Source organism: Tremella mesenterica (genome assembly GCF_000271645.1).
Source record: "Tremella mesenterica DSM 1558 unplaced genomic scaffold TREMEscaffold_3, whole genome shotgun sequence".
In the NCBI taxonomy this organism is placed as follows: Eukaryota; Fungi; Basidiomycota; class Tremellomycetes; order Tremellales; family Tremellaceae; genus Tremella; species Tremella mesenterica.
Genome location: NW_006711227.1, coordinates 613,885 through 630,176, shown reverse-complemented (window position 1 = coordinate 630,176; position 16,292 = coordinate 613,885). Strand labels below are relative to the sequence as shown.

The 16,292-nt window shown below is 50.1% G+C and overlaps 4 protein-coding genes across 4 annotated transcripts; 3 read left to right on the top strand and 1 right to left on the bottom strand.

Moving 5' to 3' along the window:
- Nucleotides 1-19: 19 nt before the first annotated feature.
- TREMEDRAFT_61006 (uncharacterized protein) lies at nt 20-1,144 on the top strand (the record flags this gene model as incomplete). The annotated part of the gene is made up of 3 exons (XM_007003403.1): nt 20-477; nt 718-826; nt 1,112-1,144. 3 exons carry the CDS (start codon nt 20-22, stop codon nt 1,142-1,144), a joined length of 600 nt encoding a protein of 199 aa, XP_007003465.1.
- Nucleotides 1,145-3,079: 1,935 nt separating this feature from the next.
- On the top strand, nt 3,080-4,794 carry TREMEDRAFT_61005 (uncharacterized protein; the record flags this gene model as incomplete). The annotated part of the gene is made up of 6 exons (XM_007003402.1): nt 3,080-3,152; nt 3,206-3,418; nt 3,482-3,619; nt 3,709-4,078; nt 4,129-4,697; nt 4,724-4,794. 6 exons carry the CDS (start codon nt 3,080-3,082, stop codon nt 4,792-4,794), a joined length of 1,434 nt encoding a protein of 477 aa, XP_007003464.1.
- A 4,411-nt stretch (nt 4,795-9,205) lies between these two features.
- Nucleotides 9,206-10,684, bottom strand: TREMEDRAFT_61003 (uncharacterized protein; the record flags this gene model as incomplete). Its single annotated transcript, XM_007003401.1, has 2 exons — nt 9,206-9,604; nt 10,283-10,684. The coding sequence occupies 2 exons, from the start codon at nt 10,682-10,684 to the stop codon at nt 9,206-9,208; spliced, it is 801 nt and encodes a 266-aa protein (XP_007003463.1).
- Nucleotides 10,685-12,177: 1,493 nt separating this feature from the next.
- On the top strand, nt 12,178-15,848 carry TREMEDRAFT_68093 (uncharacterized protein; the record flags this gene model as incomplete). The annotated part of the gene is made up of 23 exons (XM_007003623.1): nt 12,178-12,415; nt 12,516-12,542; nt 12,586-12,665; nt 12,835-12,836; nt 12,897-12,979; nt 13,047-13,240; nt 13,331-13,347; nt 13,408-13,501; nt 13,544-13,644; nt 13,694-13,807; nt 13,851-13,880; nt 13,979-14,091; nt 14,142-14,200; nt 14,248-14,277; nt 14,343-14,411; nt 14,461-14,499; nt 14,547-14,792; nt 14,832-14,854; nt 14,901-14,961; nt 15,005-15,079; nt 15,158-15,413; nt 15,615-15,663; nt 15,710-15,848. The coding sequence occupies 23 exons, from the start codon at nt 12,178-12,180 to the stop codon at nt 15,846-15,848; spliced, it is 2,139 nt and encodes a 712-aa protein (XP_007003685.1).
- Nucleotides 15,849-16,292: the final 444 nt, after the last annotated feature.

Sequence of the window (16,292 nt, the reverse complement as noted above, 5' to 3'; positions counted from 1 at the left end):
ATTCACACAGACATTTAGCATGTTTGACCATACGTACGAAGAAGACGGTTCAATGGGGAAAGGTGGTTCCTCTGGCTCCAGCATCTCTGTGAACACTTTGCTTGAACATCTTCACACACTAAAAGCTCAAGCTGACTCTTGCCTACGAGAAGGTCAAGACGCGGAAATTACTATTCGTCAATTCCCAACAAATTTTGAGCCCGAAGACTTTATTGAAACTGTCACGGAATTGAATACTACGTCAACGGACATTATTACATGGTGCGAAGAGGAGTGTGATTGGTGCCTGGGCCTCATTCAAAGTGAAGGTTTTGGCGTCATATTCCCTGGGAAGCATGCCAAGGAGCTCCGTACTGCTCTGTCTGAACTGTCCAGTCAACTACAAGACAGAAGAGTGAAGATGAGGGAGGCAAAGGGTAGAGCTATAGAAGGGGGTAACAACACTACGGAGGAGATCATAGTGGTAGAACACGTAGAGTACGTGGATCACTCAGATGATGAGCGGGATGATTATGAGGATCACTTTACTGATGAAGGAGCTTTTTTGGAGCTGATAACTACACGAGAATATCGGGAGAGTCATACAGGCTACTAGGAGGAAGAGGACGGGGAAATGGGAGCTGGGATACGAGTGATGATTTTCGTCCTTGATAACCCTGATGAAACATTGTCCATTTGCTTCATTGCACACTTGACTTGTTGATGACTACAATCAAGAAAGCTGCCCAGTGACGCTGGAGCGAGTCCATCTGCTTTGTTAGCCGATAGGACCGGCCCGCGACGACCGAAGCGTCACTACAGTATGATTATGACCCCTTCCGCCAATGTAGGTCGTTAGTCATCAAGTCTGTCCGTCATATTTGAAGGACACTTACAATCGTCATATAGCATTCGATGAGAAGGTAGATTACGTACTTATCCTCATGATCCAATGACTGATCTTCTTCTTTTCCATTTAGATAGGTGAGATATCCACCTTGAGACTCCAAGGTGAGCTCCTCCTTCTAATGAGGTAAGTACAGTCACTGAGAGACTTACTTGGACGCCCTAGGCGACAAATGACTATCTATTTGTCCTGATTTTCGTTTCGGTGACTGTACTGATCATGAAGAATATGACGCCTCTCCGCACTCCGTTTGAATGAAATACAAAGGAAGAGAGACCCTGTCGGAAGGGGAATGACGTGAATAGCTCTATCCATCCTTTCATCCGTCATCCTTCATCGGACCATCTGGCACACCCTTCGCTGACAGGGTGAGGTAATCGAAATAATTTAGAACTCCGAACAGTTTTGTGACTACAAAAGACCACAACTCACTCTCTCATCTTCCATCATCTACCATTCTGATCCACAATCGAGCTCAAGGCTTTTACACTGATATCAACTATGTCTCAACATTCCTACCAAAAAGGTGAAACAACGGAAGAAGCTACGTCTTCCACTTCCAAAATACACATTCAGACTGTGTGCACCGATCTCACTATCTTGCGATTCCAAGCCACCCACTACCTGGTAGAAGGTCAGAAGGCACTAATGATCCTCAGCAAGCTCCCGCAAAGTTCTAACTCACCGGAGACAAGATTAGTTGGAAAGTATGTCGAGATAGTGGGATGGTGCAATGAGCAGCTCAGTTACTGCACATTATTAATAGAACAGGAAGGTCTCAAGAGTAACCTTTCTAAAAGACCCGCCAAGGACTTTCATAGTGCCGTGTTCCAAAAATGTAGCCTTCTTGAAGCAATGAAATAGGATCTGCAGGGGGTGCTGTCACGGCCGTCGAACAACTATTTCTTAATAGACCGACGGTCGACGAACCTCGGCTAACTTCACGCTCTGAGTCGATGTCTCACCCAACCAGGAGGGCGCAGACGTCGAAAGGGGTGTAACTACGGCGTACTTCGGCGTAGTTACTCTAACTAGGGTTTTGTTCTACTGATGACGATGTATCTTGATTTATAGCTATCTCTATCTGTCTTTCACTACTGACAACAATCAAGGATCGCTGAAGAACTTCAGCGATCTTCTCAGCTAATATTATCTACTCCTCCTAGACGTTCATCCAACCCTCTCGCGCTTTGACGTACTTCAACGCACTTCGTCCAACTTCCCCGAGCCCTCGGCCATCCTCTTCCTCCTTCGACTAACTCCGCCTAACATCGCCGCACTTCTGCTCCCATTGTCCCTACTTAGCCTAACTCCGCCTAACATCGCCGTACTTCTGCTCCCATTGTCCCTACTTAGACTAACTCCGCCTAACATCGCCGCACTTCTGCTCCCATTGTCCCTACTTAGCCTAACTCCGTCTAACATCGCCGTACTTCTGCTCCCATTGTCCCTACTTAGACTAACTCCGCCTAACATCGCCGCACTTCTGCTCCCATTGTCCCTACTTAGCCTAACTCCGTCTAACTTCGCCGTACTTGGTGTCAGAAGTCCTGAGTTACGTGTAGAGTAAAGAGGTTAAGGCGTGATGGGGTTTTGATGGCCAAAGGAGGGTCATTGTTGGTGGAGTAATCGAGGTGTCGCGACGTAGTTCGTGACAGTCGCCCCCTTCTTTAGCCGCGAACGTCCTCGTGAGCGATTACACCTCTGTCGTGTCAAGAGAACTTAGCAGCGTAGTACCCCCATTCTCTCCCTCCCCATGACCATCCTTCACCCTTCTGCTCTTTGCGCCGCACTTCGTAGTTGGGCCTCCTTTCACTCCAAAACCCGACAATGAGACTCCCCTAACTTCGTCGAGGTTTGCCGTAAGAAGCCCTGTGTCTTTTGTAGGTGAGACACGCTTCCTGAATGGCAGCCGAACAACACCGTTGTTTGTCGAAGTAACCCTCGCTTATATTGAGATGAGACACTATAGCGTGGGAATTTTGATCGTCCCTGCGATGCCTTTTGTTGATGAAACGCGAAGTTTGCTGCATGTTGACGACGAGGGTTTAGGTTTGATTATACTAAATACTGAGCAGTTCGTCGAGCTTCTCTCTTTTTCCCATCTGCTTTCAAAACTTTCTATCTCTCTTACCTAGAAAACAGATTTGTTACCTTGAATCATCTTTTATTTCTTTAAGTATTTTTAACGTCATGGCCCCTCCTACTCCCACCTCTAACCCTTTCGCCGCCATGAGGAACTTTGGTGGTATGGTGTCGTCTGCTCGTGAGTTATTCCTCGACACTTACCTTACTTCGCCGGACTTGGCTGATGTTCAGTTTCCTTCGGCGACAGATCTCGCCAAGTCTCCTCCCTCGGCCTCGGCACCCTCTCTTTGGGGGAGCCGTCTGGCGATGTCCCGCCTCCTCGCTCCGCTTCTCCTCCCGCCGGTCCTCCCGCTGGTTCTCCCTCTGCTTCTCCTCCTCCTGGTCCTCGCTCTGCTTCCCCTCCTGCCGCCAGTCCTCGCCGCAGGACGCCCGCCTTTCGTCCTGGTGAGTCTCCGTCCTCCTCCGACCAGGAGTCGCTCAGTGGTTTGGAGTCGGACGATCAGTCAGACTTCGAAGGAAAAGGGGGTGATTATAGTGATGAGGATGATAGAATCGTGTCGGAGGGTGAAACCGAGTTAGAGGAACACTCGGATGATGATATGGTGGCGGTTAGTGTAGAGGACAACAACGTAGATAGTCCTGAGCGTGAGTTCTTCGTCCAACCTCTCACACCTTCGCCGAACTTGGCCTTGTTTATCTGTTCTTTGGCTCTTCAAGACATTGCTAACTCGCAGCCGCTCCTGCCCCTCCCCCTGCTCAAATTGTGGGCCAGAAACGACGCCGTTCCCTCTCCTCTTCTTCTTCTTCCTCTTCTTCTTCTTCCTCTGCTTCTTCCTCTTCCGGGGTTCTCCCCCCCCCCAACGCCATCGCCGCTGCCGCCGCTGCTGCCGCCGCCCGCCCTGCCGCCGCCATCGCTCCTGCTGCCGCCGCCGGTCCTGCTGCCGCCGCCCCCGTCGCTGCTCCCCCCCCTTCTCCCAGAGGGGAGCCTTCGCCCAAACGGGTGAAGAGATCACTGCGGGAAGAAGAGTACTTGTGGGAGAAGATGAAGTCCGAGCCTGGTCGTTGGATCGCGGTTGGTGTTGACGAAGCGTGTGATCGTTGCCGGTGAGTCCACCTATTCGTACTACGCCGAAGTTACTCCTGCTAATTAGTAGACGTGAGATTATCACGTATAATCGTCCAAACTGGCCCTGCCTCAAGGCAGTCAGGCCACACAACAAGGCCCTCCGTTGTGCTTCATGCACGTCTGGCCCCTGCTCCTTCTGTCCCGTTTCCTCTGCCCGGGACATCCCGCCCCGTCCCTTCGACGCTTCTCCTCTCCCCCCTCCCCAGACTCCAGCGTCTGTCCCCCGTTCGCGGGTACCGTCTTCGTCTCTCCGGTCGGTTCGCCGTACTTCGCCGGACCTCCGCCCGTCGCCTCCGTCGCCGTCGCCCTTCGCTCCTGTGGCCGGCCCATCACGTCTCCCGGCTGTTCCTCCTTCGTCTTCTCGCCGTCCTTCGGCCTCTGCTCCTTCGGCCTCTCGTCCTTCGGCGCCACGTCCGTCCTCTCCAGTGGTAGCTTCTCCTCCGGCTCACAGCACCCGAAGTCGGCGTCCTTCTGTTCCTCCGGCCACTTCGGCGGCCCCTCCCGTCACCCCTCCCTCTGCTTCCCAGAAGACACCGAAGTCTTCTTTAAAGAAATCAAAAGGGAAATCTAAAGAGAAGGAGGTTGCCTTCAATGATGGTGATGTGGAAGGTGAAGATACTCAGCGTGCTGGTCCCTCTGCTCCCCGGTTGTCCCTCGTCCACCCTCGTATCTCCCTGGACGTCCGTATTCCTGAGGACGAAAAGGAATTCGCCACTTATCGTTCTCTCGTCCTCGGTCTCACTACTCAGCTCGAGGCCGCCCGAAATGATACATCTCTCCTGCTTGACTTCTCTTCTCGTCAAGCTAACGCTTTAAACAATCTCACTGCGGCGTTAGTAGATGCAGTCAACACTGGGGCTCTGGACGACGGAGCAAGGACGAGGTTAGCGGACGTCTCTCGCCGAAGCCTTACTGAGATAGCCGATGTTCGCCGAAGACTGTTCGACACCCCCTTCCTAGTCACTCCTATGGCGTATGAGCCACCACCGTCCCTTGACTGGTTAGGTCGCCGTAGTAGTTCTCGTGTCCCAGCTTCCGCCCAGACTGCTCTCGACCTCCTCAGTCTTCCCTTCGAGTGTCTACGGACCATACGTTCTCTGTGGAGGACTCCAAGCATGCAAGCTGCTCGAGATGTCCAGGACTTCGGTGACTTCTTCGGGGCTATGAATCGGGCATGGAATGCTTCTCTCTCTACTGCGTTCCCGTCTGAGACTCTCGATCTACCTTCGGTCATCGGTAGCCTCCACACCAATCCCGCGGGACCGAGTAGATCGAAGGAGAAAGGAAAAGGAAAAGGTAAGGGTAAGAGTAAGGACAAGTGAGCGGTACGTAGCTGTAATCCTATGTTGTATGCAGTACGTTCTATCTCCTAGCCCTTCGCAGTCGCCCTTCCTTCGGCTTAGTAGGGTGAAGTTCGTGGAACTTCGCCAATATGTCATCAGCTCCATCGACGTTCTCCACTGGTTCCCATGATACTGAATCGTCTGTTCCTTCGTAACCTAACCACTCCACCAAGTACTCTAACTTTCCTGACCTCTTATTTACTCTAGAGTCCACAATATCCTTTACCTCCCAAGACTCTCCCACATTGTCTACCTCTACTGGGCCAGGTGGTTCAGCTTGCTGACCAGGGAATACTGGAGGATGATAAGGACGGAGCAAGGAGACATGGAATACGTCATGGATACCTGCCATCGTTCCTGGTAGTTCCAATTTACAAGCATGAGAACCCACCTGCCGTACTACTTTGTACGGCCCACTTTGCTTAACATCTAACTTCTTCATTGGTCTCTTCGTCTTAATATTCTCTAACGACAGCATCACTAGGTCTCCTTCCACGAAGTTCGGCGTAGCCCGGTGTTTCCTATTGTATCCTTCGGCGTACCTCTCATTAGCTTTCTCAATTCCTTCGATACAATCTTTGTGTATTTCAGTCAAGTCTTTTACCACCACCGTAGCAGCGGGCACTTCGACCTCGCTAGCCTTTATCTCTTCAGCCCAACGAGGGTGATATCCATAGTTCGCATAGAATGGGGTTTTGTTTATCGCAGAGTGCTGGGTGTTGTTGTAAGCAAAGCTAGCTCGAGCGAGTAGCTTTGACCAGTCGTTCTGCTGATAGGAGGTGAAGATTCGAAGATACAGTTCCAAAGACTGGTTGGTTCGTTCGGTCTGTCCGTCAGTCTGTGGATGATATGCAGTAGAGAGATGTAGTCTTATTCCGAGACTATCGGTCAAATTCTTCCAGAACTTGGAGGTAAACTTCGATCCCCTGTCCGATACTATATTCTCTGGCAACCCATGCTGGGCCACCACATAGTCCAATATCAACTCTGATAGGCCGGCTGCGGTTAACTTCGTCGTAGTCGGGATAAAAATGGCCCATTTGGTCAACCGATCCACCACTACCAGGATGGAATTATATCCATGGGAATTTGGCAGCTCCTCGATAAAATCCATCGAGATGCTAGACCAAGGTTTCGTAGCTACCTCCAGTGGTTTAAGCTCCCCATGAGGTTTCTGCCTGTTAGTCTTCGCTCTCTGACATACCGCGCATCCAGCAACATAATCTTCGACATCCTTCCTTACTCCAATCCAGACATAATCCCTCAGGACTAGTTCAAGGGTCTTCGCCGAACCTGGATGACCGGCCAAGGCTGAGTCATGTCGCATCTTCATGATCTTCAGCCTAGCATCGGCGTAGTTCGGCACATAAATGCGATCGTCGAATGTGAGGAAACCTCTTGAGTTCCACCCCCCACGAAGGATTAGAGGAGACCGCGAACTACGGCGTAGTTCGGTGATTGATCCTGGTTCCTGCACGTTATCGTTACACGTAGGATGAGAACACTCAGCGCAAACGACTCCTAATAATTCTTCTCTGACCCCTTCTATGTCTTCGTCCTCCTGAACTCCAAGTACTAGATCCATAGGGTCCACAAGATCATTTTCCTTTACCTCCCTTGTCCCTTGCAATGCTCGAAGGAGGTGACGCAACTCCGACGTGGTGGCGTCAACTTCGTCGAACTTCGGCAGACCTTGGATAAGGTTGCTCTCTTGTACCATGGTACTTCCTTTCCCGGAATGATAGTCCGCCCGTCTAGATAATCCATCTGGAAGACTTGCCTGGGTTCCTGGTCGATAAACCATTTTAAACCTGAAGTTAGCTAGCTCCTCTACCCACCTACCTTGCCGAGGACTGAGTTGTTTCGGTTCCATCCAGTAGGTAAGGTTTAGATGGTCGGTAAGTACTGTGGTTTCTACCTGCAATAATAAGTGTCTCCTTCTTCTGAAACCCTCCACTACAGCGAGGAACTCCTTTTCTCCTACCGTATAATTCAGTTGAGCTGTGTTGAAAGCACCAGACTCAATAGCTACCGGGTGTTCTTGACCAGCCGTGTTGATCTGCGAAATTATGAACCCCCAGCCGAAGAACGACGCATCTGTCTGTAATATCGTCTTCAATGTAGGGTCAAAATGGGCTAACACCGGCGCAGTACACATCCTAGCCTTCAACTCTTTGAAGGCTGACTCCTGTTCGACTCCCCATACAAATGGTACCTCCTTCCTTGTCAAGTCATTGATAGGTCTAGCAATCTTCGAGAAGTTGGGGACAAAGCGCCTGTAGTAGCTTACAACTCCAATGAATCCCCTTGACTCTCGTAGATTCTTAGGACGTGGGAAGGAAGTGATGGCATCAATGTATTCTGGGTTCACCGATACACCTTTAGAGGATACCACGAAACCCAGAAACACCACCGAATCTCTTTCGAACTCGCACTTACTAGCTTTCACGTACAGGCTCGCCTTCCGCAGTACCTCAAAGACCTTCGCCGTAGTTCCTCGTAATTCCTCCAACGTATTCCCATAAATGAGGATATCGTCAATGTAGACCACGACTCCATTCCCTAGTAGCTCTCTAAACACCTCATTTAGGAAGTGTTGGAAGACCGCGGGGGCGTTTCGCAGCCCATCACGAACAACCAGAGATTCAAACATACCATACTGTGTCCTGAACGCCGTCAGGTGTTCATGTCCCTCTGTCACCCTCAACAATTGGTATGCTCCAATTAGATCTAGTTTGCTGAAATACCTTGCTTTTCCAAGTTCCTCAGTAATTTGACCTATTAGAGGGAGAGGGTAGGCATCTGGTATGGTCGCTTCGTTCAGTTTTCGATAGTCGATGACCATTCGCCATTGTCCTTCGGCTTTCTTCGGTATCATAAACATTGGTGAGCCGTATGGCGAGTTACTTGCCCGAATTCGGCCAGCGGCGATTTCGCGATCTAGTATGTCTCTCAGCGCGCGTCTCTGATCTTCTCCTTGAGCATAGAGGGAGGCGACCTTAAGGTTCGCCCCCTCCTTAAGCTCAAACTTCAAATCGTAGGACCTTGAAGGGGGAAGGGTCTCTCCTCCCTTCTTCGGATTAAAAACGTCAATGTACTGGTGGTATTGTTCAGGAACTACCTGGAACAACTCGTCTTGTTCCTCCGGGCTCAGCTCTTCAAGCTCATCTTCGCCGCGGAGGTCTATCGCGTCCGTCGGAGTCGGCAGCCCTATGGCCGCTAACTTCGCCGCACTTGGTGGGGTTGGGATGGGAAATTTCACCGAGTTGTCTCTTCCATCAAGGACAACCCCTTCCTTCCTCATCCAATCCCACCCTATCACAACATCTGCGTCGCAGAGCGTTGTTACATCGAGACAAACAGATCGCACTTCGGCGTCCTTCGTCAAACTAAATCCGACTTCGACAAACTCGGTGATGGGTCCAGCGACACTCACCGAGCCGTCGAACATGTGAACGGGTACGCTCACCTGATATCGCCTCTTTTCTACACCTATCTTCGCTGCCGCCCTAGGGCTTATATATGAACAAGTAGCTCCAGTGTCCCAGAGCGTAGTTAGCTTTATTCCATTAATGAAAATGTCCGATTTAGGTTGATCTCTGGAAACGGAAGGGATGAGGAGATGATTATCGACATTGCATGAACAAGGGGTACTGAGTGGTGTATTTTTGTATTCACAATCCTCTGGCTCCATCAGCTGTGTTTCTTTTATGGGTTTGGGAATGGTGGCCGAGAGAATATGGCGGACCCGCCGAGCCTCGCCTACTGCGACAGGTCCTCTTCTTTTCCCTGGTCCTCTTCCAAATCTACTTCTCCTCCAACCGCATTCAAGTTCCTCCTCTGTCCGAGAGGTACTGCGTTCCCTCCCGATCCTCCACCACGTTCTCCGAACTTCCCCCCCCATGGAGGCAACAGTCCAACCTTAACCTTAGCCTCCCTTACAGGGCATTCCTTCAGCCAATGTCCTGCTTCACCACACTCGGTACACTTCCCCTCCTTCCTCCTTGTCTCCCTCAGATCGGAGCTCGGCCTAGGCCATCTTACTTCGTCGATGTTTGGTGGTGTACTCTTTACCACCGTCGACATCATAGCCGCCTGGACACCACCCTGCGCCGAAGGTTGCCCCTTTTCCCATTTCTTCTCTTCTTTCTTCTCCGTCCTCTGACTTTCCACCACTGTCGTTGTCCTTATCCCTCCTTCCCTTTTCCTCTCTGCCTCCTTCTCCACTTGTCTCCTCCACAGGCGGTTGTCCAAGGGAATCACAAACTCCAATAGCTCTTTCACAGTCCCAAACGATCTACCGTGTCTTGCAATTTCATCTAGAAGGTGCGATTTTAGTCCTTTCTTGGCTCGGTCAACTAGGTTTCCATCATCAGACCACTTAAGAATCGCAACATGTCGCTGGAAGGCGGAGAAGTAGTCCGAAGCAGACCCGGTTTGCTTGAGGTCGTTAAGTTGTCGGGCCGCAGTTCCTTCTTCGTCTGGATCACCAAAGTTAGTCTTGAGGTACTTAATGAACTGATCGTGTGTCGTGAGGTACTCAGGAAGAGGTCTTTTGGATAGATCGGGCTGCACTGCAAGAAGAGGTGTTTCGCGTAGATGAGAGATCATGAAAAAGACTCTCTTAGTGTCGTCGGGGAAAAGATGAGAGTTCAATTCGAAATGTACGTCGCACTCAGACAGAAAGGCGGTTAACTTGTTCCGATCTCCTCTCCAGAGGTCTGGGTTAGGTAGCTTTATCCCCTTCCGTTGTTCGCCCACTACGCTTGGGGTCGCCGAAGTTTGCCGTCCCATGGCGTACCTCACTCCTTCTGATATCCCTTCTGCAATCCCGCCCACTGTATCCCTTTCTCTTCTCTGTTCCCATTCCTCCCTACGCCTTCTCTCCTCCATCATGTCTTTGTTCATATTCGCCACCATCTGCATCAGGGCCAACACCACCCCTTGTGTTCCTTCTTCTCCCAAGTTCGCCGTACTTCCAGTGTTTTCTCTTGGGCGTGGGGTTTGGTCTGATCCAAGTGGGGATCCCGCAGGTGGGAGAGCATTAGGCGGAGGAGAAGGAGGGTTAGAAGGCACCGGTGGAACGAACTCATCTCCTTGAATTGATCCCCCCACACTATCCTCCACTCCAAGGTCCTGTCCCATTGCTCTGCTAAGCTCCTCCAATGCTCTCCTCTCGTTCTCCTCCATCCTGTCTCCATCCCTACTCATCCCTCGTGTAATTCTTCTTTCTGGTTCCATATTATCTTTGTACTTCTCCGAGGTTCGCACGGGTCGTCGGTAAGAGCGATCCTTGATACTGTCACGGCCGTCGAACAACTATTTCTTAATAGACCGACGGTCGACGAACCTCGGCTAACTTCACGCTCTGAGTCGATGTCTCACCCAACCAGGAGGGCGCAGACGTCGAAAGGGGTGTAACTACGGCGTACTTCGGCGTAGTTACTCTAACTAGGGTTTTGTTCTACTGATGACGATGTATCTTGATTTATAGCTATCTCTATCTGTCTTTCACTACTGACAACAATCAAGGATCGCTGAAGAACTTCAGCGATCTTCTCAGCTAATATTATCTACTCCTCCTAGACGTTCATCCAACCCTCTCGCGCTTTGACGTACTTCAACGCACTTCGTCCAACTTCCCCGAGCCCTCGGCCATCCTCTTCCTCCTTCGACTAACTCCGCCTAACATCGCCGCACTTCTGCTCCCATTGTCCCTACTTAGCCTAACTCCGCCTAACATCGCCGTACTTCTGCTCCCATTGTCCCTACTTAGACTAACTCCGCCTAACATCGCCGCACTTCTGCTCCCATTGTCCCTACTTAGCCTAACTCCGTCTAACATCGCCGTACTTCTGCTCCCATTGTCCCTACTTAGACTAACTCCGCCTAACATCGCCGCACTTCTGCTCCCATTGTCCCTACTTAGCCTAACTCCGTCTAACTTCGCCGTACTTGGTGTCAGAAGTCCTGAGTTACGTGTAGAGTAAAGAGGTTAAGGCGTGATGGGGTTTTGATGGCCAAAGGAGGGTCATTGTTGGTGGAGTAATCGAGGTGTCGCGACGTAGTTCGTGACAGGTGCAGACAAATGGAGGGGGAGATGTCGATACTAGTACAGAGATTCAGATCAGCATGAAACATGTGGGCTATGGGGATAAAGAAGAGGATGAGGAGTACCAACGAATCTGGGAAATCCTATTGCCCCAAAGAAAGTATTGGGACCGGCATTCAGATACTGTGGAAGATGAGTACAATGATGAGAAGCGGGAAGCAGACCTTACCAACCATGAAGATGAGAGCAAGAATGGGTCTGAGGATTGAGACAGGTTGGAAAGAGGTAGCATGATATCCATAAGCTCACCAACGCGACATAGGGAGACTTATCTGAACTCTGAGGAAGATAATGACGCGGATTTCTAGGGGATTAGCGACCTAAAATAGTCCTGACCACATGCAACCCCAATATGATAAAAAGGTACATGTCATAACTGTTTGAGTCTCTTCTGATGGCTGATACTTTTCTTCATCACCACTGGTCGTTCAGGCCGCTTGGCATCATTCATGTACCATCCCTTGGCGTTTCGTCAGGCTCGCACCGACTCTTTCGTGGTCCGTGACAAAAGCAGAAAAAGTGCCACGAATTCCAAGTGCCACTCTCGACGTCATCACCCGACACTTGTCTCTCACAACACTGGGACTTTTTGATGTATCACTCATGCTTTGTCTCGAATAACATGACTAAAGGCAAGCACAAAGAGCACGAAACGAGCGATGTAGACATGAAAGTCGACGCTGAATCGTCTGCAAGATCAGAGAGAGGAAGCCCGAAGGGTTCGAAGCGTCTTCGGCAGCGCATGAACAGGAAGATCAGTTTCAAGGGCGTACCCGAAGAAGTGAGCGTCAAGCTCAAGAAGAAGGCATGTTTTCCTATTCTTTTACCAAGGGAAGAACTGATGTATAGAGAGACGGGTTGTATAAAGTAAGTACAAAATCCAGAGCAGCGAAGCGTGCTCCTGACGTACCAGATACTAGGTCTGATCAACATTGTCACTCATTTCAAACTGACCAGTAGCACCTGGAACACCATTAGACGAGATAGGTTCGTGGTTCTCAACGCTATGATCGAAGGAGCTGAAGATTAGATTTGAGCGAATCGAGTTTTTTTCAACACTCCGATGGTGCCGCACCTCGGACTTGGGCGTCATGGGTGTTCGGTCGAAAGGTGGGTAGTCATCCCTTGGATAACGAATGCACTATGTCGAGCTAACTCTTCTTAGTTCTTCTTCCCTCTGTGAGATGCCTCCTCGATCAAAATAAGAGAATTGCTGAGACATGTCAGAGGAGTTTTGTTCGGAGCGATTGCAGTTGTATGGGTGATGAGAGATATGAAGTTGTCTGAAATTCAGTAAGTTCTTTTCTATATCTGTGTCAGCTGGATCAACTGAGATCGCAGAGGAGATATCGCAGAATTATGGGCGTCCGTTCCAAATCCATACGACGTACGAGAACTGGTATCAAACCTTACAGTAATTGAGAGTGAGATTTTTGCAACACTTCATCCCTGCCTCTGATATCAGTGCAATATAGAAGGGCTGATGGGAAGATGCCAGAAAAGCGTTGGAAAGTCGCGACTTCACAGTCGGAGACGAACTCGCAGCGGTCTATGATCTGCGTAAAGAACACCCGGTCATTTTGATACCTGGAATTGTATCGACCGGCTTGGAAAGTTGGAGCACGGAATCCGTCGCTAGGGGTTTCTTCAGGAAGAGACTATGGGTTAGTTTGTCTCTAATCTTTGCGACGACGTCAGCTGATGTGATAGGGCACGACCACTATGATCAGGGTGAGCTATCGCTCTTGCTAGCTTATGATCTACTCACAATGAAGGCTGTGGTATCGAATAAGTGAGTTATCCGCATTTCTTCCTTTTTTATCTCACAGCTTGATTAATGTGCTGATTGAAGGGAGCGATGGTTACAAGCTTTAAGCATAGATCCCGAGACAGGCTTAGATCCACCCGGATATAAAGTCCGCGCGGCTCAAGGATTGGATGCAGCTGTCAGTCCAACTGGTAGCTGGGGTAGATGAGCTGAGCAACAGTCCGAGTTTATACAGGGATATTGGATCTGGCAGAAGATAGTTGAAAACCTTGCTACCTTGGGATATGACACGAATTCTATGGACATGGCGGCTTATGACTGGTGGGTGACTAACCCGTAGTCCACCTGACTGGTGTTGTTGACGTACGAGGCGATTGGCTTATTATAATCTTGAGATAAGAGATTCCTTCTTCAGTAGACTGAAGTCGAAGATTGAACTTTACAAGCGACATAGTGGGAAGAAAGTGGTTTTGTGTTCTCACTCGTCCGTCCGCCTATATCTCGTGTGTACAGTGACTGACGAATAGAATGGGTGGCACGGTCGTCCTCGTAGGTTGGTCATTAATTATGAGATGAGCGCTGAAGCAGTCTTCCCCCTCATCAGTACTTGTGGGTCTTTCAATCAATGCACCTCAGGCATCAGCTAAACAATCAGCCTCAAATGGGTGGAAGCACAACCTGATAAACACGGGTTTGGTGGTGGAGCCGGACCAAAGTGGGTCGAGGAGCATATAGAAGCCTGGGCCAACGTCGCTGGAACTCTCTTGGGTCGGTCTTCTTCGTTCGTCGTTTCTGTGGGCTGGCACTGACGATCCTAGGTGTCTCAAAAGCAATGACTGCTTTTCTCTCAGGTGAGATGAGGGATACTGTTGAACTTGTCAGTACAATCTATTCCTTGTACGGCTGTTTCATCTGACCGAATAGCATCCTGCAGGATCTTGGGTGTTGGAAAAGGTCTGTCCATCAGGGCCCCCTCTTCTCTGTAACCTCTATTCTCGAGATGTCATTGACCCTTTCAGTTCTTCTCGAGGAAAGAGCGCGCAAAGTTGTTTCGTCGTTGGCCGGGGTCTAGCTCGATGTGGGTCAAGGTGAGTATCTCATCGGTGCAGGTGCCCCAACGTTGCTAACTACTCCCAGGGTGGCAATCGCATCTGGGGCACGAATGAGTCGGCTCCTGTAACTTCTCCCGTCTCGCCCGTGGACAAGCATCATCTGACGTTTAGGATGACCCCGAAAATGCCACAGATACCCATGGGAGATTCCTTTCTTTCCGCCATCCAGAGGTCCCGCCCGACGAACATCACCTTGACCGAGGTACCGTCTGGCCGAACTTGACGATCGAGGAAGCTTCGGCATATGTGTTGATGCACACGCCAGCGACGTTTCAACGGATGATGGAGAGTAATTATTCTTACGGTTTTGAGACTAATGAAGCCCGACTGAAAGCCAACGATGAGGATCATAGAAAGGTGAGTGAATCCACCCTACTCGGCAGTGCTTACCATCAGTGGTCTAATCCCCTTGAGGTTCGGTAGGTCTTGGCTTCCTCTAGGAGGAGGATGCTGGGTTGATGACAGACTTCCAGATGCACCGTCGATGAAGATTTACTGTCTTTACGGACACGGCAAGCAAACTGAGGTATTCCCCTTTATCCTACTGTCAGGTGATAGCTGAAGAACAGCGGTCATACTGGTACATGCAGGGAGACTACGAATATGACGACACACGATCGGATGCGGAAAATTCTGACGCCATGGTGAGTCTCAGAATTTGCATATGAATGACACATTTGGGACTTTGGTAATGACCGGTGAAGCAGCATTGACTTGACCAGTGCGATGCATCAGACCCTTCCAACTCGTGCGACAACGCCTCCACCACAGGCTCCACCGTCAATTTCCCCATGGCGAGGAAGAATTGGATTGATGCTGCGGTGAATGTGAAAGGCTCTAGACCGGAGGTGCGAAGTGGAGTGAAATTCGGAGATGGGGACGGTACCATATCGGTCTTGTCCCTGGGTTCCATGTGTGTTAAAGGGTGGAAAGGGAAGACAAAGTGGAACCCATCTGGGATTGAAGTGATTACCCAAGGTGAGACTTTGTTTCGCCGCAACGGCCCGATCACATCACCAGTTTAGATCGTACCCTTGAGACCAAGAATTCCGGCTGTCCCCACGCGACAGGAAGATCTGTTACTCGAGTGAAGACAATATCGTTCGATTACTCGTATTAAGATGTGTGTAGGAGGGAGGAATGGGGTATGATAGATGAGCCAAAACTGACTTGTGACAGAATATCGCCATTCACCGCAGACACTCGACCTTCGGGGTGGTGCTTTGACGTATGTTACATCTGGAACACAACTAAGACATTGCTGATGGACACAGCGCGGATCATGTGGATATACTAGGATCTTCACCGTTAAATCGAGCTGTACTGCAGATTGCGGCCGGTCGCGGTGATCTGGTCCGGGAGAGGATAGAATCGGATATCATGGCGTATGTCGCTAAGATGGATTGGGAGTGAAGGAATGACTGTTGAGAGACATCTGTGTATGCATCTACGTAGACATCCTCTGCGGAATCGATCTAGCCTTTAAATACAACCGTGATTGTACTCTAGCAATGTGGAAAGCCGAGGTAAGTATGTAAGAAGTTAGCGCCGGTGTTTGTTCGGAAAGGACACGTGAGAGAGGGATCTGCCACATGCCACATGTGCGGACATCCGTTCCACACCCTAGCTATCCTGGTAGTAGTTCAGGACAAGATATTCAGGGCGGGGTCAGGGCCTTCGGTGACGAATCAAGTTTGTCCCTCTTTCCGTATTCCCAAATTTCTCAATAAAAGCTTGTGTATCATGCAAACCTCTTAGTAGGATGCAGTATGCGACAGAAAGAAAGTATGCCAAGCTAATAAGTCGAAAGCCTTCATGGGCACACGTACACCCTCCGTCATTTTCCAGGCACGTGGG